Raw genomic sequence first — 26,489 nt, forward strand, 5'->3', positions numbered from 1 at the left:
TTACTGCCACCCGAGGGATCAAACCGGCCCGGCCCCGCAGCCGGCACAGCGCACCCTAGGTCACCTGCGCACAGGGCACGCCCTGCGGAGCTTTCTCCGCTCTCCTTCTGTCAGCAGCGCTGCCCCCCTCCCCTCCCCTCCCGACACCTCCCCGAGCGCTTCTCCGGGCGCTGTCGCTCCGCGGGACCCCTCTGCTACCCGCGGGGCGGAGCGGGCTCCGGGCGCTGCTCCCAGAGGGGCCCCGCTCGCTGCTTCCCGGGAGCGGAGCGCTGCCTCCGCCCGCCGCCCGGTTCCTTTCCATGAGCAGATCGTTAGCATCCCTTGCCGGCTTTCCTTCTTCTTCTTCTTCCTTCTCTCTCTCTCTCTCTTCTTTTTTTTTTTTTTTTTTTTTTTTTTTTTTTTCCCCTTTTCTTTTTATATGAATAGATTACCAAGCTGGCCGCGTCGACCTGGCGGTCACACGGCTCAGGAGAGAGGAGCTGAGACTGTCACAGGAGCTCAGAGAAAGCCCCGGGGAAGGCCGGGCGGGCATCAGACCGCGAGGAGAGCGGCTCCGGGTGTCAAACGCGAGCCTCGAGCCCCTATTTTTCTGTTGTTTTGAGTCGGTGGATCAATTGTCATCGGTCCTGTCACCTAAGAAGCAATGATTCCGATTCAACTTGGCATCTGATTTTATTCTAATGGGTTAAATTGGGTTCACTTTTTCAATTATCCCAGGTTTGACTGCGTAGTATTGCATGACAACTCACAGTTTCATCGGGTTTGGCAAAGCGAGCTTGCTCCGCGAGTACGTATATCATATCACATCAGATCAGGCTGAAGTTTGCTGTTTAGCGATTCCATTCTCGAGTCGCTTTTTGTAGAAGTGGGAAGGGTTGCTGCAGTCCGCGGCTGGTTCGGCACGATTCGGGAAAAAAAAAAATGCGGCGAGATGGCAACAACACGGGGTTCGCCGTTCAGCTCTGAATTAAGCACAGAACGAAGCAAGCGACACGATGGGGAACCACTCCACTCGCCGCAATATTTTTAGCAGCCTCTCAGTCCTCGCCTTTTTTTAATTTCCTAATATGCTCTTTGCTTTATTAGTTTTATTTACAACCGGCTCCCATTAACACCTCACCTGATTACTGAGGAGCTGAGACAGCTAAGCAGGAAAACCCAGCAAAGCGGCCAAAGCTGAGAGGGAGCCGGTTTGGTTTTCACTCGTTCTTTTTATTAATATTTGTTTGTTTTGTTTCGAAGTAAATATTTTGAAGCGGGCAGCAAAGAAAAGGCAGGTAAACGCGTGTGCTGCAGGGGTCAGAGGTGAGAAATTCTCCTCAATTCCGTATCAAAAGCGATGTAGAGAGGGGGAGAGAAGCGAGAGGGGGAGAGGGAAACAATCCTTCCACGCAGCAGCTTGTTTATTTTAATTAACGTAGGGATCCTCCGCCAGGAACAAGGACCCACCTCCATCTCCCGGCTGAGCACCGCGCCTCTCCCCACCCAGACCCCAGCCCTCGCCGCTCATAAAGGAGGGCACAGTTTGGGCAGAAGCTCCTAAGGTCGCAAGGTAAGGTCCTGCGTGAACCCCTGTAAGCGGTGCGGCGATTCAGACCTCACGAAGCCGTTTGCGGGTGTTCCTTTGCCGTCGTGTTGTGTTTTTTTTTTTTTAAACCAACAGCCCAGAATGGTGGTTCCCCCAGGTGCTTTCGCAGTCAGCATTCGGTGCGGGTGTTTTAATCCGGACAAACAGCAGCCTGGGAAGTCCGAGCCATTCTTTTTAATAAATACGGAGCTGTGTTCTTTATTCCTTTTTCTTTCTCATCTTATTTTTTTCCTCCTACGAAGGGCTCCCCTCACCTGCCCGTGAGCCTTTAGGAGCATCCTGCCCAAAAGCAGCAAAACACGGTACTTTCCGACGGCTAAATCACACCCGGAATGCGCATTCGATGGGGGTTACCGTCAAACCGCCGAGGAGCTGCCGGCTGCGCTCCGCCGCGGTGAGCAGAACCGCTGCGCGCACACCGCGATCCGCAGCCCTGCTCGCTGCTGCCTGGCCGCGGGGACGCGTCCCTGGCAGTGCCACGCTAAGCGCATCGCGGTCGGTTATCTCAATATCACCTCCTTCGGCAAATGAATACGCGGCTCAGTGCACGTTTTCAGATTACGGGGCGCTCCGAGTTTTGCTTTTCTCGGCGCGATGCTCTGTGAAAGTAGAGCAGCCCCGCACGTGCCCGAGCAGCGCCGGCCCGGCCAGGAGCAGCGGTGCGGGGTGTCGGGGCGCTGAACCCGAGCGGCTCTGCTCCGGGGGCGCGGGGCTGGAAACAGGCGGTGACGGTAAAAGGTATTACGGGTGCCAGAGGGGAATTTGAAACAATACCGAGATATTATATATAAGTTTAGAAAGCAATCAATTTAAATGCAGAAAGCAACCTTGGCTACATTTGGTATCACCTACGAGAGAGTCGACTTTACTCCAATTCTCTGTTTGTGTGCCCGACTGCGCGGGGCGACGAGGCGGAACGGCAGTAGCCACGTGCCCCGCAAGGAGCTGGCAGAGCACAAAATAGTGATAGGTTGTGAACCCAGACACGGCTCCGAGCGCCCGGCGCGGGGTGCAGCACCGCCATTCGCCGTCGCCGTTTCTGCGCTCGGATCCTCCGGACGCGGTGTGCAGGCAGCGCCAGCGGGGCTCAGGTGCCCGAGCGGGACCGAGCCCGCTGCCCCCCCCGCGGCCGTGCTCCTGGCGCTGGCTCGCAACGGGGGGTCTGAATCAAACTCCTTCTATCCCCTACTCCCTCCCCGCCACAGTGCCCTCCCCTCTCTTCTAATTATTGCTGGTCAATTATTAATTTGCATGTAGACGTTGTCCTAAATCCCCCGAACTGAGCGCAGGATCGTTCACGCTGTAATAGGCTTTAGCTTGGAGCCCGTGGCAGAGAAGAATGAGAGCTCTATAGCGGAGCGGTGCCGGCATCGCGTGCCGCAGCCCGCCCGGAGCGCAGGGGGACTGCGGAGGGGGGAGGGAGGGAGGTTGATGGCAAAGCCAGGCCGGGGAGGGCGGGCCGAGCCTCTGCGGGCTGTCCCGGGCTGCAGAGTCCCATGGCCGAACCCCCCCCATCCCACTGTTCGAGACTTTTGCAAAGGCCGAGCACGTAGTTAAGGAAAGGAAAAATCCGGCACTGACTGAAACGCCTCGAACGTTGCCCATCTGATGTCTTCCAAAAGCGCTGCGGCACCCCGCAACGAGAAACTGCGTTCGGAGGCCAAGTGCTAATGCGAATGGCTTCATAGGGGATGAAGAGCTCGATTTGGGCTTTAGATGCCCCGTTGCAGGCTCTCCGCTCGAAGGGCAGCAGCTCCCACAGAGCCCGGCCCGGGGCGCCCTCACCACCCGCCCGCAGCGGAGCGGTGCCAGGACAGCGAGCCCGGTGTACCGGGAGCTGCCGTGGGCCTTCGGAAACGGAGAGCTCACGTCTGATGCTAGCAACAAACTTTTGACGTCCCCTTAGGTAAGCAACACATTCATCAGTAAGCGCTTTAGAAACCTCCGGCCTCCGTTAGCGGAGCGGCGGATCCCTAACGCTACCTGATGGAGCAGAAGGGAAGGGCCCTCTCGTTAATTAAGCGCGCCCGCCTGGAGGAGGTTCCGTCGTTCCTGACTTTGCTTACGAGCCTGCCCAATTATTCCTAACGGAGCCGCCGAGCACGAGCGGAGGTGGCAATGTGGCACCGACGGGCTCGGCGCTGGCAAGGAGCGGCTCTCGGCCCCGCACCTGCGGCACATCGCTGTCCAGAGCGCCCGGAGCGGCAGGGATACGCAGGGCCCGCGCAGGGAGGACGGGGTTCGGAGTGCCCCTGTCCGGCAACCGCGAGAACCGCCTGTGCTGTACGGCGTGGGGGGAAGCGCAGAGCCAACGCGAAACTGTTCTCTGTTCTGGGGCGGGCAGCGATCCCCACAAAATAGCTGGACGGCAATAAAGGAACATTTCGTTGGGAGGAAAAATAACAAACAAACAAACAAACAAACAAAAAACACTAGCAGCAAACCAACCCAAGCCCTGAACGTGCCACCACAGTGGAAATATTTCACGCAACGACTAAAACTAAACTCGCTCTAGAAGAGATGTTGCGCTCACCACAGGCGCCCGCCGGGCAGGCGCAGGGCTGCGCGCAGCCGGACGGCCGTGCGCGGGGCGAGAGCTCCTACCGAGGGCTCCCAGCCCTCTCCCCGGCGCCGGCCGCCCGCGCTCCTCGCTCCTCGCTCCCTCCTTCCTCCCGGGCCGCCCCGCTCCGCGAAGTGACTGTGCAGCCCGGCCCGGCCCGGCTGGGCTCGGCCGCAGGGCACAGGGGCACCGCGAGGGAGGGGGCCCGGAACGGCTCCCGGCCCCCGGATCGAATCACCTTCTTTATTTTTTCCTGATGGCTCATTGTGCTAATTGACTTGTTTTCTCCAAGGAAAGCCCATTTGTCCCTCCTCCTTCCCCCTCCACAGTTGGTTTTGTTTTTGTTGGTTTTTTGTTGTTGTTGCTTTTTCCCCCCCTTTCTTTTCCTTCTTCTTCTTCCTTTTTTTTTTTTTTTTTCTTTTTGTTTTTTGTTTTTTGTTTCCCTTTTCATCTTTAACCGGGACTGCTCTGCAGGACTCCACGGCTGGTCGGGGTTTCTGTCCGTTTTAAGGGAGATTCCCTCACCCCTTTGAGCTTCGTCGATTTTATAGCTATTACTCTTATTAAAACACACACGCACATACAACGCATTGATTTCCGTCCAAAAGGGCTAATTACATTACTTACAGTAAATAGCAGCCCTGCTGTCCGGGGTCTAGTGTGCCAACAGAGAAAAAAAATCCCGGCTTATTTCACTTGATTGACTTCATCTTTGTGTGAAATTGTGTTTTATGAGCTGTATTCTGGCACTCGGAGGAATGTAGCAACATTCAATCTGCAAATAACATTAATTTTAGCTACTTAGGGAGAAAGAGAAGGGAGGAAACCGGCCGCCTGGCTCTTGGGTTACATGGAAGAGGTGACTCGAGGAGCCCCCGAGGATGGCTCTGGGATGCTTTGCAGAGGAAGTGGGGGCTGGGGCACTCCTTGCAGCGGCCGCGCTGGGGCTCGCTGGAGCGTCCCCCAGGGAGCGGGGAGCGCGGAGCTGCCGCCAGGAAGATCCTTCGGTAGGGATCGAGGTGTCAGGAAACAGCCGGCAGCTGTTGCAGGGAAAGGCGAGGAAGACCAGTGTGAAAAGTAAGTAGGAAAAAGGGGAGTGGAGGGGAGGGAGAGCAGGAGAGAGATTAGCCAGGAAGGAATGCGCCGCCCGGACCCCTGCGCGCAATGACCGCTGGCAGCCGGAGTGGCGAGGGACGGGGGGAGGCGAGGTCCCGTTTCGGCTGAGGGCGGGGGGCCTGCCGGGGCGGCGGGGCGGGCTGTGCCCGAGGACCGTTCGGGACCCGAGCGGAGTCCCCGGCTGCCTCCGCCTCCGGAGCCCCGATCCAGGGCGCGGAGTCCCCGCTGTACGGAGCGGCCCCGGGGAGCCCGGCCCCGCCGCCGCCTCGCGGGACTCGGCGTTTGGGGGAGGTAATAAAGCCCACCCCACCCACAGGCCCGGCTGCGATGTTTGTCGCTGCTTGCCCATCACTAGGGGTTGAGAGGAGTATGACAGGTCTTTGTTGTCTGAATAAAAATCAGTGGCGGCTCAAGGGAGAGAACTCCTCCTACTAAATTATCAAAAATGGGCTGGCTTTAGTCTCTTAACAAATTGGACAGAGCTCCGGAAGGCAGCAGTCCCAAATCCAACCTACAGGCACTGGGAACTTTAAAGCAACCAGGGACTGCTTGAAAATAGCACTTCTTTTTGCTTTCTTTGTATTCAAAACTATATCCTCTCCCGACCGGTTCTGCCGCCCCAGGTCCGAGTCTCTCCGGTCAGGAGCCCCGGCTCTCCAGAACAGTAACAGATCCTTTAGCTCGCTTTTCTTCTTTGGTTTTTCAAACTAATTATTATTACGTTTTCTTCCCCTTGTTTGTTTTCCGCACACCTTCAGGAAGCCCTCGGTGCTTGAGCAAAGAGAAGCTCCTATTGCAACCTCCTTCCCTGTGCCGTGCGCCTCGGTGTAAACATTTTGGATGATCTAAAGACTCTGGGGTCTGTATATGGAAATAGTGGGGTGCAGAGCAGAAGAAAATACTTGTCCTTTCCGTCCCCCAGCCATGCTTTTCCACGGGATCTCTGGAGGCCACATCCAAGGAATCATGGAGGAGATGGAGAGGCGATCCAAGACCGAGTCCCGCCTGGCCAAAGGGGGACAGATGAACGGCCGAGAAACGGTAAGAAAGCAGCCGGCCCTCCTGGAGGGGGATCTCTGCGAGAGTGGGCCCGCACGGGGCAGTCCGGCCTCGGGGAAGGGAGAAGCCGCCTGCCCCCGTCCTGCCCTGCCCCTGTCCCGCTTGTACAGCCCCGCCGCTGTTGCTGTGGCGCAGGGCGCTGAGTGTGTCGGGCTCCGTTAGTCGTTTGTTTCATAACTGCTGCCGCGGGTGCTTTCTGGAATAAGGGGGCAATGCGTGAAATCGCAGCGGGGACGTTTGTAACGCCGCTGCAGCAGCAGCCCGGTCCGGCCGCCGTGCCCGTGGGAGAGGGGCTTCAGGTGGGCTGCGAGGCTGCTCGCACTCCGTGCCCCCAGGCACCTTCGGACGGACCCGCAACCCACGGCCGCTCGTTGCTCGTAACCATTTTTAGTCTCGAGTGCGGGACCGGTACGGAGGCGCCGCTCTTTCCGAACGCAGCGCCGTCCGGTTATTCCGAGTGGCATTTCCCCTTTCTAGTGCCGGGTCCGAGGTTTTCATTAATGTCACGGCCGATGGAGAACGGGATCCCTTTGCTTCCAACTCTGTGGGGCTTCCGCCCGCCGCGCACGAGGAACAGCGCACAGAGTAGCGGCCTGCAGCCCGCCTTGCCGCTTCAGCCGCGGGGTCTTCTCCTCTCTCTTAAATAGCTCCCGCTTTGTTCTGCGAGAATTTGCAATGTAAATCCCACTCGCTTTTTCAATTGCTGTGAAAGGGGGCGAGGAAAACGACTTCAGATTTAAAAAATGAACGCGGAGTCGCAACTTTAAAACGGTTGCGACTTTAGAACAAGAAGTTCGGGGCGGTTTTTTCCCGTCCGTTTCTCAGCAGGCGCCTCTCGGAGCCTCCCGGCCGAGCTTTTGTTGCCGCGGTTCCTCCACCCGCCTTTGTCCCGAGCGGCGCTCCCGGAGCTGCCCGGGAACCCGCACCGCTTCGGGCCGAGAGACGCGCGCTGGGGCTGACCCCGGGCCGAGTCCCTGCCCGGCAGGGCGCTGAGTGTCCTCTACCACTGCCCCTCGCATTGCCACCTGTCACCTTTCTTTGATTTCTGCTTTAAAGTGTCTGGTTTTGCCCAGCACGGGGTTAGGCTGTTCTAAGCATGGGGAAAATTTACCAGAAAATTGATGCAAGTGTGCACCCTCTGCCATAAACATCTAGTGTGGCAAAACGGTGTTTCCCTACTTGAAAACACCATTCTTCGGGAGCACTCTAATATCAGAATGTGAAAGTGATGGGGAAACTACTGACTTAAACTTCAGAAACCTTAAGAATCTGCTTTCCTCCTCTCGCTGCGGCCTAATCAGCAGCTTTCATGTACTGCAAAGACACGAGCTGGTTAGGAGTGGTGTGACGAGACAAACACGAAAGCTGAACCCCGGTGAGCTGAACTTGGCGGCCCGGGCCCGGGAGGGTCCCTTTGTGCAGCCCCAAGGCCGCCCCGCTCCGTGTCTGATCTCTGCGCTGTTGTTTTGCAGAACATGCCCCCCATGAGCCCCGAGAAGCCTGCTTTGTGCGCCGGGTGTGGAGGGAAGATCTCAGACAGATATTACCTGCTGGCTGTTGACAAACAATGGCACCTCAGGTGTCTTAAGTGCTGTGAATGTAAACTGGCTTTGGAGTCAGAACTCACCTGCTTTGCCAAGGACGGCAGTATTTACTGCAAGGAGGATTACTACAGGTACAGCAATCAGTTCTCACGGGTTCAAAATCACGTCCCCTCCCCGGGCATTACGAACCAAACCGCTCTTTTCTTCCGCACGGGAAGCTCGAGAAGTAGCTTTTTGCGGCCAGCTATCCCCTCACGCTTCCCCTCGGAAAAGTCTCCCACGTTTACCCACCGGGAGGGCGGCCGGGGGAGCCGAGCACGTGGCGGCACGGGAAGGGACGAAAGAGCCGAACCTCGGGCTCTCGCCGCTCCGGGTAAGCGCAGGAACGCAGCCTGCGGCCCGGCGGAAACTTTCCCTCCGACCGCCGCGCTCCGCTTCCCCGGCGGACAGCGGCCGAAGGACGGCGGACAGCGGCGAGGCCCGCACGGTGCGGAGCCGTGCCCCTCGCCCAGCCCCGAGGCGACGGCGGCTGGGCCCGAGCGGGGGCCGTTCGCTCGAACGTTTCGGCTCCCCCAGGGATCGGATCCCCTCCTCCTCTCCTCCGCGGCCTTTCTGGTCTCTAAACGACCGAAAGGAGGGGGCCGCCTCGTTTTCTCCTCGCCCGCGTTTCTCTCCGCGCGCTGGCGGCGGGGAGCTTTTGCCCGCCGCACGACCTAAGCGAATAGGTCAACTGGGCGGAAAACTCGAGGCGTTTGTCCGACGGCCGCGGTGCCGGGTGCCTGCGGGGACTGCGGGAGCCATCCCGGGGCGGGAAGGGACCTGCGTGGCCCCGGGCTCCTTGCCGACCTCCCGCGGCAGGAGCGAGGCGGACAGCGCCGGGGCGAGGTCTTCCTTGACCTTTCTAGTTGATGCCCACCGTTCGTTTCCCTCAGAAGGTTCTCCGTGCAGAGATGTGCCCGCTGCCACCTTGGGATCTCAGCCTCTGAAATGGTCATGAGAGCCAGGGAGTCGGTTTATCACTTGAGCTGCTTCACCTGCACCACCTGCAACAAGACTCTGACCACGGGCGATCACTTTGGCATGAAGGACAACCTGGTTTACTGCAGGGCCCACTTCGAGTCTCTTTTGCAAGGAGAATACCCCCCTCAGCTGAGCTACACCGAGTTGGCAGCCAAGAGCGGAGGGCTGGCCCTGCCCTACTTCAACGGCACAGGCACCGTGCAGAAGGGGAGACCCAGGAAACGAAAGAGCCCTGCCCTGGGAGTGGACATCGTCAACTACAACTCAGGTGGGCAGCGCACCCGGCCTTCCCCCCCCCACAACCCTCTCCTCGGCACGGAGCACTCCTGGGCTTCCCCTGGGCCGGGTGGTGTGTGGGGAGCTCAGCCGGGCCCCGGCTCGCGTAACATTGGCAAATCAAACCAACAGCTCTCTGAGGGTTGGAGCTTTTGCAGGAAAGCTAACAGCAGCCCTGCTCAAAGGCTGTCTGTGCCCATTAATGTCAAACACCCAAACTTAGTCACTTCCCAGGGTAAAGACAAAAACATCAGAAAAAGCAGAGAAACACCACACTGTTCTTTCTCTATAGAAACCTCGGAGATATCGTTGCCATTATTTGTGTTTGATTAACGAAAACACTTCATCATTTAGATTTCAAAGTATAAGAGTCCAAAAGGATCAGCAAAAAAATAAAAATAAAAATAAAAATAAAATTTAGAGCCAAAAAAGGATTGTACATGGCCAGCACCATGTGCAGGCAGTCAGAGCAGGTCTCCGATTCATAGCACTGAACTCTCCAGGCTAAACAATCCCGGTTTACTGGCACATAAACAATCAAACTGCTCAAGAGGCCAACGAATAAATGTTGTTCCCCATAACGAAGCCTTAACAAATGTAATTAACAGGAACAGTTTCTGCTCTCTTAACGGTAGGAAAGAAACGAGTGTCGGACTCTATTAAATTTCCCCCCTTTCCTCCACTTCAGTACCCACGCCGTGCCCGAGCACCCCGTGCTAGGGGCTGGAGGGAAGGGAGATTTACGCACTATCAGGCGCTTTAAGAGGAGTTTCGTTAGACGGAAGCCGACAGTAGCGAGGACAAATCCGAACAGAAAGCCCCCGCCTCCCAAAAAGCTTGGGGAGGAAGCGCAGCCCCCGGAAGGGGCAGCGGGCAGGGAGCGGGCAGCGGCTGCCCCAGGCGATGCGGCCAGGGAAGCTCCGCGCCGGCCTCAGCCCCCTCCCTCCGTCCCAGTTCGGGCCGCTGCTCGGAGATCTGTGAGCAGCCCCCGGCTCCCCCCCTCCGCAGCCTGCAGCCCTCCCCGGCACGTCCTCTGGGGCTGCTGTGAGACGGGCCGCGGCTGGGAACGGGGTGGCTGTGCGAGGCTATTTCATCTCCTCTGATGCGTAGACCTTGGAGCTGGGGTAATCACTGCGCTAATTGTTCCTTGTTAATTGAAGATGACATTGGAATCCCTGGCTGCGGAGCGGTTTCCAATCAGTCCTGAAAGCTGCTAAAGAAAAGCGAACCTGTGGCACAGCCCCGGTTCATTCAGTGCCGGCCCCTGGCGGGGGGGGGGAGGGTCCTCATCTTCCCCATCTGCCCGCTCTCTCGAATTCTCACTTGGCCACCCGAATTCCCCAGGTCCCCGAACAGAAATATTTCTAAGGACAAGTTATCATTAGAATCAGGATCAGAAATGTTGTGGGTATGACAAGACACCCCTTACGTACTCGACAGAGACGTTACTTGTGAATGCAGTCACAGTTTTTGGGTGCGAGTCCTGAAAGTCTCCTTCATTACAGCCGCGGGGGTTGGAAGATTCACTGACTGCAAAGCGAGATTAAAACCCACTACCCACTATGGAAATACAGCCCATTTCATCGAGGTCTCACCTAATTTAGAACAAACAAACAAAGAAGACCGCTCTAATTTGATGTCTTACACTTCATGTAGATGGCTGAGGAATTTGATCTGGTTGGGCTGTATTTTTTGCTTTAAGCATTATCTAGCCGTGTCCAGTGCTGACACACGGTCTCGAGAAAATACAGCCTGCAGCCAAAGCGGTTGCATCCGGTGCAAACGAATCCAGTCCATTGACCTGCTGTGCTGCAGATCTGAGGGGAGGAAAACAAGCCTCTGACAGTTATGAAATGAGTTGCAATGGATGGAACTATTTCTTGAAAGAGGAAAAAGATAAAGTTTCTCAATAATTGGCAGCCACTTCCTACACGCGTTTCCCATCCTTTGCCCTGCACTCTGGCAGCCACCCTTGCACAGCCCGTCTCCCAAGGGTACCAGCCTGCTGCATGCCCACACAGCCCTGGACAGCCTCACACCCTGCAGCCCCCAGCACGTGTCTGTCCTGGACCGTGTGCTCCATGCCGGCAGACTCTGCTCATGCCGAGTGTGCTCCGACAGCTCCCTGCTTCCTGGGAAAGCACTTCACTCCCCAGGTAAAGCGAGGCAGAATGGGCCTGACGAAGCTGGCTGCATTGGGATGGCAGGCTGTTACAGAAACAAATCAGACTTCTAAAGCCAACCAGTGCAGCTGACCCTGATTAGGCCAACAGCCCCACCGAGCTGTGTGCAAAAATCCACGTATTCAGAAACAGCCCCTAGTATCAGGCTCAGACCTGTGCATGCATTTTGTTTTGGAGGAGCCAAACATGGGGCCAGGGTGGGAAACGGGCTTCTGCTGCTGCATCTACAACAGCTTTTCTATTTTGCATGTTGTTTAGCAGTTTGATTTCTGCTTCTCAGCTGTAAAGTGGAAACAACAATAAATAACTCAAAATGTTGTGAGCTAAAGCCATTCATGCTTGTGAACTGTCTGCAATTAATGTGAAAAAATGGAAGAAACTATTCAAAACTACTTAAAACATGAAAAGCTTTCTCTGTATTACCTCTTATGTCATAGAATTGATATACATTTTGAGGCAACTGCGTTGACTTACAGCTCATAGGATATAGAAATGAGAGGGTGAAGAAGATTTACCTAGGAAAATATTTTACACAGCTGTTGCTCAAAGAGCTGCTTACTTTACTTCGTAACAAATATGTGTGTGTGAAAAACTAAGAAGAGTTCACTTGAAAAATTCTTGGCAGTAGAAAGCAAAGAGTTCTGGGTCTTTCCAAAACAAAATTAAATTAGCAAGTCCCTGATCCCATTGCAGTGAAATAAGCAACAGTATCCTGCCCAATTTTCTTCTTTCTCCTGGTTCTCCAGGCAATGGTATTAAGTTCTGCAGGATGATGTGGCAAAGTCACACAATGCTGTTTCACCTGTGTAAAACAGAGATGGATCTGATCACTGTATGAACAGGGGTTGTCTCCTAGCCCCTAGCCCCGTTCTTATTTTCTCTTGAAAAGAAAAGTCCAAACAAAGTAGATCACAGATGAAAAGAAAAGAAAAGAAAAAAAGCAGCAAGCAGGACAGAGGAGTGTGAGGAAGTTTGCTTTGCTGAATAATCAAGAAAAGGAAACACACAAACAGCTTAGAAATGCCTGATGGAAAACCTGAGGTCTGAATCTGGTGATCTGCTTTATGGCAGCTGATGAGTTACTGCCCACACAATTTGACTGAAGGCAGTGTGACTGCTTGTGAAAACAAGGAGTAAATATAATCCCAATCCAGCCTGAAATTGTTTTTAAGGTAAATTTCGACTCCTGGTGCTTTCTGAAGTGTCACTTTGCTTTGTTTGAAAGTGCAGATAGACTTCTCACCAAGACTAGAAGCAAATCTAACTATAATTAAATATTCACCTGATTTTCTGTCAAAGTGTTGTCTTAACACTGTCTGTTCATGTTGACTTGTCTTATAATTCAAAAGAGAAAACATCTTCAAGAAGCTTTCTATTTTCTCTTGGTTTCAAGTTGCTTTGCCTGTTTTTAGCTCTGTCAACATCAGTCTCTCTCTATTGTCTTCTCCCTCTTTCTCTCCTCTCTTTTTTTGAGAAATTGAGATCAGTTTGGCCTCGTAAATAATCCACTATCTGAGATCCAAGAGCTGTTCAAAAATTCAAATGATCAACTAATGAATCTTGGTCTAGTTTACACACATTCTGACTTCTTTTCAATTCAGTTCAGTCATTAGTACTCCTTGCTATGACGGTGTGCTCAATCTTCTGTTTAAGTGAGCTATCATTACAAAATGGTATCCTGAAAGTAATCCAATTGTTTTTAAGCCAAAGAGAAAAATACAGGTGTTTTTTTTTCTTCTTCTATTTTTTTCCAATATTGTCATGTCTTTCCCCACTGCTAAGTGCTGATGCTAAAGTCCATGAACAGCTGCCACTTGAGGGTACAAATCACATCCAGAGAAGTGTAATCTGGAACAAAATAATCTTTCACAGATGCTTTGGAAATTTGGAATGAGAGAAATCAGGGAAAGTCTTTTAAATTTTGGAACCACTATTTACTTGGTTGCTTGCAGAAATCTCATTAATCAGTACCAGCTAAGCGCTGCTGCTGGTTGGGACTGAGATGGAGGGCCTGAATCAAGCCTTGACCAACTACTTTCTAAAGATGTTTTACAGAGGAAAAGTTTCCAAGGAGTTCACTTAAAATCTCAGGCAGAGTCCAAAAGCATTTATTTTATCAGCAAAGAAGTCCAGATTTTCTGCTTTCCTGATCAACTGTCATAACAAACTTTCCTGCTGTACATCTTTTTTAAAGGTACTTGTGATTTGGAGGAAGTCTTAGGAACATTCAGAATGCTGGCTTGACCTTTATTCTTCTCTCAAGCTAAGAGTGTTTCAATGAGTGAGATTTCAAAATCTGAATGAGATTTCAAATGACTCTTTGGATGCCCAAAGCAAAACCATCACCACAGGGAAAAGACTTGTTTGAAAATAAATGCCCAAGAAGAGATAACTTTCTATGCCTGCCCTTAGTAGGTAGAGGCCTAGGGGACATAGCATGTTTTAAGTATAAGAAAAGGTCATCTTCTAGTTCTTTTTTGTCTCATCTAATTATCACATCTATACTTAGTTTTGCACCATGTTAGCGCTTCTTTCCTCTCTTGCTTTCTAGCTTGCTTCCTTCTCTCCAAATAGTGCATTAGCCATGATTGCTGCCTTGATTCCTTTATCATACATGAGGCACAGCCACTAACTCCTTGCTTGGTTTATCGAACAGGTTGTAATGAGAATGAGGCAGATCACATGGACAGAGACCAGCAGCCTTATCCCCCATCCCAGAAGACAAAGCGCATGCGCACCTCCTTCAAACACCACCAGCTTCGTACCATGAAGTCCTACTTTGCTATCAACCACAACCCAGATGCCAAGGACCTCAAGCAGCTTGCCCAGAAAACAGGCCTGACCAAGAGAGTTCTGCAGGTAAGAAGCCACCATCACAAGCTTGACAGAATTTTCCCCTACTGCTGCCAGTCGATAGCATTTCCCATATGTGTAACGAGAGCAATATATAAATACTTTTGCTAGCTGTGTCCCTAGTGGGTGTGCAGAGGGGTGTGGTATTACATGACGGGAGTGCCAAATGTATACCTGAAGGCAGCCAAATACTGAAATGCGATTTACAAGTAGTTGCATCCTCGAGATGAGGAAACTGTCTCCAGAGTCTATGACCTGGGGGATATCCTGGGATCTGTAGTCTCTATGTGCTGACCTTATTAAGGACAGAGGTAGCAAATCTACTCATTTTATGCGTACTGGGTGAAGCCCTTGGGCTCCTGCGAGGCAGTTAACGTGGCCCCTCAGTGAGCAGATCCTGAATATACAGGAGGCAAACTTTGACCAGTACAATCTTCCAGGACCAGCCTGTTCCCTTCTATTAGAGAGGACCTCCATAGCAAAATTACTTCCCTGCGAAAGAGCTCAGCAAATGACATTAACAAAATCCGCATAATGGTGTGTGCTAGCTCAGAGAAGTTAAAGTGAGGTATGTGTTGTAAGCTGTGTTCAGAGAAGGGCAGTGATCTAGGGACAAAGAGAATCTATTAGCAGTGATTGCTTGTCTGTATTACAAATCACCTAAAACACTTTCAGTGAACCCTGCAGAAAAGAAGGACTAGGTAACCGACATCAACAAGCTGCATGACAGGGACAGTGTAATTTCCCCTCCTTCCTTGTCAGTCTTTTAAAATGATTAAGATAAACTTTAAGCCTTAGCCGAAATCTGCTCATTCACCCTTTGCCTTCATCTTTGAGTCTCGACCCTGAAACTCCCCAGGCGAAGCGAACACCAGTGGCCATGCAAAACGTTGCCTCTGTTGGGCAAGTGAGCGAGCAGATTTCCCAAGGCTTGGCACTGGGCCCCAGGCCTTGTGCAGGGCCTGCCTGTGAGCCGGTACCACCAGTAGCAAGCCAGGCTGTAGAGTGATGTGGGCAACTTGCCACGCAAATCAAACATCAAAAAGATGACGTAAAAGCAAGAACAAAGACATACAAACAATCAAACAAACAAACAAGCATCGGTAAAGAAATCAATTGGGATTGGTTTGCAGGTTTGGTTTCAAAACGCAAGAGCCAAATTCAGAAGGAACCTTTTGCGGCAGGAGAATGGGGGTGTCGATAAAGCGGACGGCACCTCACTTCCGGCACCGCCCTCCGCAGACAGCGGCGCTCTCACTCCACCCGGCACTGCGACCACTTTAACAGACCTGACCAATCCCACTATCACTGTAGTGACATCAGTGACCTCTAACTTGGACAGCCACGAACCCGGGAGCCCCTCACAAACTACCTTAACGAACCTTTTCTAACATTGCCGTTTTTTTTTTTTTTATTATTATTATTCTTACTCTTCTTCTTTATTATTATTATTATTATTATTATTTTGATTATTTTCAAGCCTTTTTTTTTTTTTTTGAAACAAAATAACAAACCCACAAAATATTTGGGAAAATAAACAGCTTGATGTGTAGCATCTGCAGCCACTTGGCAAATGAGTTTGAAGTAATATGTTGCTATAATAAACGAACATTTATTGTTGATAAATTGTACTCAAATTTTTTTAATTCATCAGACAACAGAAGAGAAGTTCTGAATCATTCTAATAAGTGCCTCTTAAAATTGTATGTTACTTATTTCCACAATCTTGAAAAAAAACATGAATACCACTACTACTACAAAGCCCAAAAGTTTCTTTTCCCTCCCTGATAACCAGATAAAAGTCAGTATAATTATAGACAAAAGAATGCTGCTTTCACGATTGTATCTTCACTTCCAGAACCCGAGATCTCCTTTTATTTTTATAACGCATCTAGAAGTTTTGTACGATTTATTTTTTAAATGTAGACAAATAAATACAACGTGGATTAAATCGATGATGTAGTCAGACTGCAAGTCCCAGTGCTTCTTTGTAACGCATTAGTGCCAAGGCCGACCCCCCAGGCAAGCTGGGAGCCTCACGGGGCCGAACGCTGCCCTGCAGCCCTGCACCCGGCCCACGCCGAGGGCTGCACCTGGTGGGGGCCTGGAGTGGGGCCCATCCAGCACAGCCGAAGATGTGGGTCTCCAAGCTCACCTCTGCGAGTTACGGAGGGCAAGGGTGGGAAACGCCCTCCGGAATGAGCTCGCTGCTGTAAGGGTATTGTTAGAGCAGAGCAACAGCTCGAGGTAGGAGCCCCTCTGATCTGACATATTGCACAGGGAGGGGTTTTCATTCTGCTCTGCAGTCAAATGGCACAGATTCAGAATTAAATTTAAAAAAAGGGGACAGTTTGCTACTCGGCCTCCGTGCCGTACTACTAAAGCAAACAGGGGGCCGTCCAGCTACTTTAGAGAGCACCAAAATGATTGCCAGCGATGCACAAGCACGTGTACTGTTAAAGGAGCTTTTGATAAATCACAGTTTTTCAGGGAAATGGAAATAAGCAAAATATAATTTATTAAGATGTTTAAAGAACATGATTTTAGTACGATTTATTCATTACTATTTTGAATTTACTGTAGCTGTTTTCTGAGATTGTATCAGACTCTTTGTTTAACACACAAACTTAAAATCTTTAGTTCCTTGCTATCTTTAACATACGCTTTATCTTTTTTTAACTTGGTATAAAAGGAAAAAATGTCAGCAAAAATTCTTACGAAATTGGGAATTGGCAGCGGATAATTTTGAAGCAGATAAACTCAGAAGCCTTGTGGATGCTGATCTCAATACATTTCTTAGTTTACAATAGCGAACTTTCTTTTTTTTTTTTTTAATTTTATTTAAGCTAAAAGTCTGAATGGTCTGGGCAGTGGTGAATGTTCATTTGTATCCTTTTATTGTAGTTGAACACCAATTAGATTGTGGAGAGTCTCAGAAACAAAACCGAACAAAAACCAGTCAAGATCTATATCTTGCTTTTAGTGGATTGTTAAGAATAACTTTGCACATATACCCCACTTTTTAGACACCATCAAATCTCTTTTTTGGTGGTCAAAGTGGCTATTTAATATATTTTAAAGGTGTCCTTTTTGGCTGTATAAATGTGTGGTTACATATTGACAGTTCACTGCCCACATTAAAGTGCATTATTGTAATTTTTGCTCAGGGTTTTTAGAAAATTAGCACAGAAAAGTAGCTTATTTTTAAAAAAAAGATGATGGAAGAGATGTTAACACTGTAATAGAGGAAAGGTGTGTTTGCCATTATATATTTAGCAAGTATGGTTATCATCTTCTACGGATATTAAATCTTGACTTTTCCTATTTCTATTATCTTATGGGCATTTACCACTAACCAGACCAAACAACCTTGGTAAGGCTGAGATCTTTATTAATACACTTTTACAGGTAAAAATATTGATACTTATAAATTTTGTTCTTTGACAGAACAATATATGGTACTAGAGATCTACTTTATTAAGTAGACTAATTAAAACTCAGTTCTACTATGTGCCTTATGATATACCTTGGGAGTAAGTTTGTGAAAAATCAGGATATATGTGTTGTTTGTTAAATTAACTGTTTTAAGCCCTTTTGACACCTCACTAGTTTTGTACTGTTTTACCTCTTATTTCTGAAACTCTTTTTATGGTGTATCCTGTTAGAGGGGACAAACATGTCATAGAAAGCAGTTGTGCACTCTTTCAGATATAGTTGATAAATCCAATAATCTTATATATTGAGCTTCGTGTTTATAGTACAGTAAGTGGTCTAGCAAAATTGTCCATGTTTCTTTGTTTATTGATAAATGCATTGTATAGAAATATTTCCCCTAAATATTTATGGACCAAACAATTGTGATATATCCTATTAAATTTGTGTGAATAAACCATTTTGAATCTAAGGAGTATTATTTCCCATCAGTTTTTATTATTATTATTTTTTAATTTAAAGCCTACATGTTCCGGAGTGTCTCTTTGCTTTTACGGTACCTGCGAACAATTGGTATTAAACATGCAAACACGGCCTTTTAAGTATTCCAAAATACGGTTCCTTCTTAGGTTTTCGATTTCTTCTTATTCAATGTATGTGCTACTGCTGGTGCGATTTAGATGTTAGCCTCTTAACCCCCTTTTTTGAACATGCCAAGTAATGCCCCACTGATTTGATACAGAAACCCCATCATAGGCTTCTAAAAAAAGTCAGAAAGCTAGCAGCTAAAGTAATTGCATGACGAATATAGCCTAAATAATATGATGAAATGAAGCAAGATTTAATGCTAGGTGTATTGAACACAAACTAGAATTGCAGACCCCGAAAAGCCAGGTTGCTCTGTAGTTTAATAAATTGTCACTATGATTTCTTTCAGGGAGAACAAATCATGGGGCATTACAGCCAAACATCCCGACGTTTGAAAATTCCCTAAAGTATTAAAAGAAGGGGAAAAGTTTGATCGGAAATCCACTGCAGTGAAGACAAAGACAATATTAGGTTATGATAATCATACATTTAAAAATCTATCGAGCCAAAAAATAAAAATAAAAGACTTGATGTCATTTCCTGAATGTTAACAAAACATATGTTATTTTATGGTGTCTAATTAACAGAACTGGAGGCTTCAACAAATTGTGTGGTATTAAAAACAAATTTAGAGAAACTATGTATAAAACCAGAGCAACCTGGCAGCAATCTACCCAGCCCATATTCGAAGAAAACTTTTCTTTAAAAATATCACATTTGTCAAGCACAAGTACTTGTAAAATAAAATCTGAGTGCATTCATTCCACTTGCTTGCTAATGTGTACTAGTCATACCTGTTAAATGGATTTTTGTAAATTCAAAGAGAACTTTTCACTCATTCCAAATCATAGGAATCAAAACCCAGTAACTTTAGTACTATTGTTTCTGAATCCTTTTTTTTTTTTTTTAAATGAGACAAATCTGCATGCACTTTTCCATCTGTCACATATAGTGTACATTTCTGTATGATGAATTTCTCTTTGATGTTTCTTGTATAATAGCTTTCATTAATAAACATTTTATTTGATGCAAACATAGTTAACTTTATGTAAACACTTAGCTAATTGTTCCAGCTAATTTAAACTTTTCTTTTGAAAAAAAGCAGTACAGCGCAGTTCCAACATGCTATATATATAAAATCAAAAAGAATGAGGTAGCAATACTGTTACACAGCGAAAAGTATTTCCTTTGGTGTTTACCTTTTATTTTTTTAACCTGCTGTATAAAACTGACACTTTTTTTTTTTTTTAAATCCCATCGGCATCAGCAGTAAAACAACCCCGAATTCTTCTTCAATATATGAAAACATAAGCAGTACGTAAAACTCTCAATGGCTTTTAGAATACATGGATATAATTTGTGGATCCCTGAGCTGTTTACAAGGTCACTATGCAATGAGCAAGTACATTACAAATAGTTGCTCCTGAGATTCCCAGTCTAAAACGCAGATGATTTTTACGAGCCGACAAGCAAGTGTGACAATAACCAATTATTAGTAATGAGGTTTTGTAAGCGTTAAGCAACTATTTGCAGAAAGATTTTTTAAAAATATATTCCTATTTAGCTGTATAGCCAAAGCGTATGTTAAACAAATTAACATATAAAAACTTGCCAGAAAATCTTTCATTAAGATGACATTTTTATTATATACTAATGAACCCTATGTAAACAATGTAACTTTTATGAATGATGGACATTAAATATTTCACTTACGTGTATCCTCAGCATTTTGCATGTTTTCTTAAACTCTTCCAGTTTCTGAATTCTAAAAGGAAAACCATACAATTATTAACAACATCAGACAAAGTTACATACAGATTACTGCAGTGATCTCTGGAAACTGGTAACCAAGAGTGTTCTAACGGCAATAAAAAGGTATCATTTATTGGTGGCAATTATGGGAAGTATTGTTTAAACAACAGTTTTATAGTCTGTTGTAAAGTTCTGTTTAAAAAGGTTAGCACGGAGGACTTAATTCAAATCAGCTTGATCAGAAATTTAAGTATACTGTGAAATTCTTAAACCGAGCCTTATGCGCATTTATTACTGCAGAAAAGGAGTCAATGCAGAAAAGTGATTATTCAGATCACAGCCGTGATGTGGTTTCCCTGGGTTGTCCACAAGAAAATATTTTGAACATTAATGATTAAAATCAACAGAGATCTAGGGTGGCGTTTAGGGCACTGAGAAAACTCACTCTAGATATTTTTTCTTTTGTAAATCACTGCATTCTTTAGTCAGTTGGATTCCTTCTGTACAATTTTAATGCTTACAAACATATTTCTAGTCTTAATTATTGTCCACGTGCTGCTTTTCTCATCTGATTTAAATTAGAAAAATAAATGAATTAAATGCTCCCAATGAAAAACAATCTCCACTGAAGTAAATGGTAAAATTAAATTAACTGATTAAAGTGCAACCGGGGGAATTTTGTGTCTCCTTGATGATTAACGATATCAAGGTTTCATTTTTTAACAGCGCTATTGTTTGTCTGGGGATAGTCCTGCACTTAGTGCTCTGATTTGTATGAGTAGCTGCATTTGCCATTCCAAAGTTTTTTGCAAGATAACGATATCTGTCCCCTGCATTTAGAGAGTAAACATGTTGAAAGGGCAGCACTATACCTGAAAGAAAAGTAAGGAATAATTTCAGCCAAGATTTAAGAGAATGCAAGACAAACCCGAGTTTTCACTTGTCAGAAGTGAAATGTGCTAGGGTTCTTCCTAGTGGATGCATGTCCACAGCTAGATGCAGCATTTCTTTTCACTTCTGGTCAAGAAAAAGAAGTCAAATTGTGCACTCCTACAACATCTGACTCAGAATTATTCACTAGAGGAATGGTTTGCAGGACTGGGTCAAATGACAGAAGGCTGACACCAAAGCTCACTGGAATCGGTGAATTTTCTCTCCCTGATCCTGTGGGCTTTGAGCCAAGAGCTGAAAACATAGAGACTAAATTATTCTCTTGTCTCTTAAGAAAGCATAACCTTCAGAATGAGATAGAATATATAGGACAGCAATGCCGCTCCGTTCTTTAGATTTCATTCTTGAGAGTTGCTAATGCAAGCACCTGGCACATGCATTAAATTGACTTCAAAATATTTCTTCCTCCTTCACCCAAATACAGGACACAAATTATACTACTGGAAATTCCAGAAGCTATTACAGTGTTGGAGACTTTATTCAGTTATTCTGCAGTGCTGAACAATTCTTCTGCGCTTCTCAATTGACACAGACTTATCTTGACACATACCTATATACATATCCTTGTCTTGCCTTCAGATAACTAGTACTTTCATATCTATTTAAGTCACTCAAACCTATAGGAAGTAACTCTCGAGGCTTACATGTTCTAGCTAAAGCAGTTGTCATAATTTTTTTATTTTGTTGCTCCCCCAAAATAAAATATTTTATCCAAAGGACTTTCACATTACGAATTTGTACTTCTGTATGCTTTTTTTTTCTTTCCATAGCTTTGGTCCAAAATCTGTAGTGCATGGATTATTTTGCTATACAGCTTCTCCTGTATTACCCCAAAAAACAAAGTCACTGGAATCATTGAATTTGTGGCCTGTATGTTCCTCTATAAATGTTCTACTCTTCAAATAGTTTTAATCATAAAAAATGATATTAAATGCATTCCATTTTTTCTAGTGTGATAAATATTAGAAATGATACCTTCTTGGCTGCACTCAGCTTTGGAACAAGTGTGTTTCTGCTTTTGGAAATGGAATTGTGAGCAAGCGTCCTTTGAAATTTCTGGTACTTGCTGCTGCTAGGAACAGAGGGGCTAGACTGAAGTCCTAATTTAGCTTAACAAAAATCAGTGCTATTTTCTGTTTTGCCCTCTTTTCCAACTGGACTTTAACTGAGGCTAAGAAAAATGTCAGTAATTATTTTAGTGCTAGAAAATAAAAGTGAGATGTTTTCTTTTGTACTTCGGCTATGCACTTCAGTATAGATTTCCGAGTCTGAACAGATGCACGGTGTCTTGAGTATATGAGAGTGCTGCATACAGAAAATAAATAACACAGGAGTGAACAGCCTAAGAAATGGTTATTGGACTAGAAATGTAAGCAGTCACAGTGGGAAATGTGGTGATTTATCATCCTATGTATCCTTACTTGACCATTTTCCTTCAGGAATTTGTACTCAGCTGAGTATAAATGACCAACTAACTTTCTGTGGCCATATATAACTCAATGCTATGACCGAGATGCAGTAGAGAACAATCCATAACAAGAAATTTTCAGGAATAATTACCTCAGCAAAATAACAAAATATTATCCAATAACCTAGTGACAATAAAATAAACCATAACAGCAGGAAAACTGACAATGTCAGTATCATATCTTAATATGATGCTTTGACCAAACAAATACATATCCCATCACTCCAACAAAGTATGCAGTGTTAGCAGAAGGGGCAAGATAAGCTTAGAAACTAGCCAAGTAGGAAGCTCACAGGTGAATACTTTTCATCTTCAAAGATATTCCCATAATTACTGGTCATGCAGCTGTTGCAATTGAATAGACTTTATTTCTCATCTTCTTTTCTGGTTATCCAGTGCAGTATTATTTGACTTGATGAAAAAAGTGGGCTTTGGAGAAGGCAGTGAAATGGACACTCTGAAGTGCATGAATGCCACTGTGTGCCTGCAAGCATATATTGATATAAAATACTGCACAACTCATACTCTTAATATCAGTCTTAAAGAAGCTACTGCTTTTTGCTTCTTATTTTTATTTGAAAATCCCTTTCTTTTTGAGTGTGAGACTACATGAGCCTTAACTATATTAACTGAAATAATTTTTTACCTATTTGGTAACTTTTTTTCTTAATAATCAAACCCAAAAAAACTAAACCAAGGTTTTTTTTTCTTTTTTTTGAATCATGCAGAATGTGAATCATGTTGGAACAAATTAAGTTACTGCTACTGTTTATTATGAAATATTAGAAAGAGGTTATCATCTGCCCAGGAATGCTTTCTAAGTACAGCAATGATGTAATTGTTCCAAGTGAGTTATTTTCTTCTGCTATTCGATGTGTCACAGAGCACTAGTGTGACACTAAATAGGTAATTATCAGAAATCAGTGCTTCAAAGCACTAGCCTAAAACTACTGCAATTGTTGTGGATGGACCCAGATTGACAAGCTCTCAAAATCACAACTTACCACTAGAATGATGAGATAAGATACAATAGGGCTTGGAGTGCTTGTATCATTTACAAATGGCATTCAAATACTGTGATCCTTTTGTCTCATAGCATGATAAGTACAAATGTAAAAAACTTCAAAATTGGATTCAGCTACTTATTTCAAACTGTATTAAATTCAGCATGATTTCAAGAATTGACTTATAAAATCTGGTGAAATCAAAAGCATTTTGATTAATTTCCTTGGATTTCATCATAGTCTTTGAATGTGCTTTTTAGCCTCTAGCAAAACTGAAAAAAGAAATGGAAAAAAACAGCTGTGCAGAACTCAGATTCAGTTCAGAACAGTTCTGAAAATACCCAAAGGTTTTGTTTGTATATAACATTTTATTTGTTTGTGATTATTTTAAGAACAAAAAGTACCAGAGGAAACTAGGCTCCCCAGTAACCAGTTCGGACAGGCCTCTTCCTTCAGACTCCGAAGAATTTTGCTGTTAAATATTTTGTTACAAAATTTTTTACCTCAAGTTGGTTGAATCCTCCAATATATATATGTATATTTTTTCAGTGTACTTGAGTACTTGTGCATCTGTACCATTTTTACACAGGTAAACCTGTCTGTGCAGGATCCCACAGATAGTACCTCAGCACTACAGGTTTGCGACAGCTGTTACCAGCAACACGCCCTAGAATGGACTTTACCTTTCCCAGTTGCTTTCCTCAAACAGTCTTCATTCAGAAATGGTCTCTTCCATAGGATTAAAAAAGATGCTCCGCAATGATAGAAAGTAGAAATTGAAGCACTCCTGAGTTGTATTTCCTACTCTTATTCTGCATCTTCACGCAAACCAACGCCCACTGCATCCATCTCCCTTTCCCTACTATTTCCATGTCAATCAGAGTTGTTGGGAGGCATGACTATGAATTAAGCCAAATTTCACACACCAGCAAAGACCAAAACCACCACCCACAGCCCGGGCGCCACTTCAGCGCGGCCTGCCTCCTCACTGCTTGCAGTGTACTGCGCTGTACCTCAGCCTGCCTGTGGCTCTGTCTCCAGCACGATGGGGAGAGGCAGACTTTAGGTAAGAGAAGGAAGGCTTAAATGGTTTGGTCAGTTCTTTTTCTTTCATGGCTCCTTTCTGCAGCTAGAGTCCCCTTACCTTCCCTCTCAGGGCAGTGCTAATGAAGCTGATGAAAGCCGTTTCAAGAGGAAATGCTAAAAAAGATTCTTGCTCCCTGATGTCCCTTGGTGTGCTGCTGGCTGCCCCTGGCTCTTCTCGGTGTGGCACTGGGCCAGTCACTGCCGAGGCCAGCTAGTGTCATTTGGGGTCATTCTCCTGAAACTGCTCTTATGAGCCACTTTGTCTTCATGTAAAACACAAAACAAAACAAACAACTTCAAAGGTACGAAGTATTTTGAGTTTTATATTGTGAGGAAAAAATTATCCAGTTGAGATTAAAAAAGCAGCTACATGCTAGTAGAAGAAAAAGTCTTTTTTTTCCCCAAGCCTTTGTCAGTAACTTTCTGCTTAAAGCTTCATAGTTGCCCAGGAGATAAGGAAATACAAGGGAGATGCTAAATGAGGAATGCTGGAACACACAGAGGTGTCATTCAGTGGACATCATTAAACAGTTTCTGGGATTATGCCCACTGAGTAAAAATTTCGCAAACTGAACAATAGCAATTTAGAATTACTTGCAATACGTAACACACATTTTCTTCTCCCAGTGTTATGTGATTCCACTTTGGCTGGGAGAGAAGCACTTCCAGCGGACTCAGCGAAAACCCTCACATGGTGCTCACACATTAAGCATATTTGCCAAGGCCAAGTTTCCAGGTGTCACTCAGGTACAAGAAAATCTAAGCCTGATGTATAATCAATGGATATACAGATGGTATACGTATATCCAGGAACTTAGCTAATATAATTTATACCAAAGTAATGAGAGAAAGTCACTCACCCTATCCTGAGCGCACAAGATGAACTCCAGTGGAGCAAATCTCCAGAAAGATCCTTCCCCAGTCGCAGTCAGCTCTTAAATGGGTCTAGGAGAGGTGCAGCCAGGCTCCACTCCTTCCTATAGCACAGGTGATTTGCCTTCACCTGTGCTCCTGTGGCTGACTCATTGCTTGCCTCAGGTGATTAATCAGAGGTTCAAGCCGTGATTCAGCAGTCCTCTACACCTGAGATATACTAACTATATTTTTTAAAGTTCATATAGTACTAATATTAACTGACAAAAGCAATAAAATGCGGAGGTGAAGCTTTCTTTCTATTCTAAACCTTTGGATGGCTTGCTGTGGAAACAGGGTAAAGTTGTCGGCCTTGTGCAGCTCCACGAAACGTGCTATAATACTAACGTACAGCAGAAGTCTGGTATGGAAAAACTAGCTTCACTTCCTTCTTCTGCTTCCAACTTGCATCCACATGCTATGATCCTGGAAATATTTATGCATATCTTTAACTTATTCTGTATGATACTACTGAAATTTATTTAAATAGAATTATTTGCAGTACTATGGATGAACAGAGGCATAAAACTGTAAAATCAGTTTAATGTATAGTTTTTAGCAACCCTGTTTCTTTCTAAAAGAAAAACTCTCTGTCGTGTTGCTAGAGTACTAGGAAAAAATCTGTGTAGCTGCTGAATTTTGCTTTGTTATCAGTTGCTTAAATTCACATAGAAATTAGCACTAGAATAGTTGGAAGCTGCTGTATAAATGGTCAAGACTACAAATAGTCAGAAGAGGAAATTATAACCTCAATATTTCGCATATACATCTCTGTCATATATGTTAAGTATATTCTGTACGTATGTTCTTATTTTGCTGACTGACATGCACAGATAAGGCCTAATTCTGGTATTCCAGGATACAGTAGGCGTTATTTTATATATGCTTCTAAATTATGTTACTTAACATTCACCACAACTTTAAAGTAGCTGTATGAGACAGATAGCGATAAAAGAATGAAAAGATTTTGGGATTTATTGCTGATGTATGAATACAAAGCACAGTTTTTATTTATTTATTTATTCATTTATTCTTGCCTGAACATTATAAAGAAAGGGCAATAACCAGCCTTGGCAGCTTTTTGAATACCGTACAAA

General features: G+C 46.0%; 1 protein-coding gene across 2 annotated transcripts; it reads left to right on the forward strand.

Annotated features, from left to right (window-relative positions):
• Nucleotides 1-5,776: 5,776 nt before the first annotated feature.
• Nucleotides 5,777-19,943, forward strand: LHX9 (LIM homeobox 9). Of its 2 annotated transcripts, none has more exons than XM_019618525.3 (5): nucleotides 5,777-6,305; nucleotides 7,796-7,998; nucleotides 8,800-9,155; nucleotides 14,003-14,205; nucleotides 18,569-19,943. In XM_019618525.3, the coding sequence occupies exons 1-5, from the start codon at nucleotides 6,132-6,134 to the stop codon at nucleotides 18,623-18,625; spliced, it is 993 nt and encodes a 330-aa protein (XP_019474070.2). In that variant the 5' UTR covers nucleotides 5,777-6,131; the 3' UTR covers nucleotides 18,626-19,943. The 2 variants fall into 2 exon arrangements, with proteins under 2 accessions (XP_019474070.2, XP_010713968.2); XM_010715666.3 differs by lacking the exon at nucleotides 18,569-19,943 and adding an exon at nucleotides 15,333-16,119 and having other exon boundaries at nucleotides 6,187-6,305.
• Nucleotides 19,944-26,489: the final 6,546 nt, after the last annotated feature.

Source organism: Meleagris gallopavo, chromosome 10, assembly GCF_905368555.1.
Source record: "Meleagris gallopavo chromosome 10, MGAL_WU_HG_1.1, whole genome shotgun sequence".
Taxonomy (NCBI): domain Eukaryota; kingdom Metazoa; phylum Chordata; class Aves; order Galliformes; family Phasianidae; genus Meleagris; species Meleagris gallopavo.

Bases quoted from the DNA above. Each gene is read 5' to 3' on its own strand.
- LHX9 (XM_010715666.3), top strand. From the start codon at position 6,189: ATGCTTTTCCACGGGATCTCTGGAGGCCACATCCAAGGAATCATGGAG. The intron at 6,306-7,795 runs GTAAGAAAGCAG...GTTGTTTTGCAG, and splicing joins AGATGAACGGCCGAGAAACG to AACATGCCCCCCATGAGCCC. The intron at 14,206-15,332 runs GTAAGAAGCCAC...ATTGGTTTGCAG, and splicing joins TGACCAAGAGAGTTCTGCAG to GTTTGGTTTCAAAACGCAAG.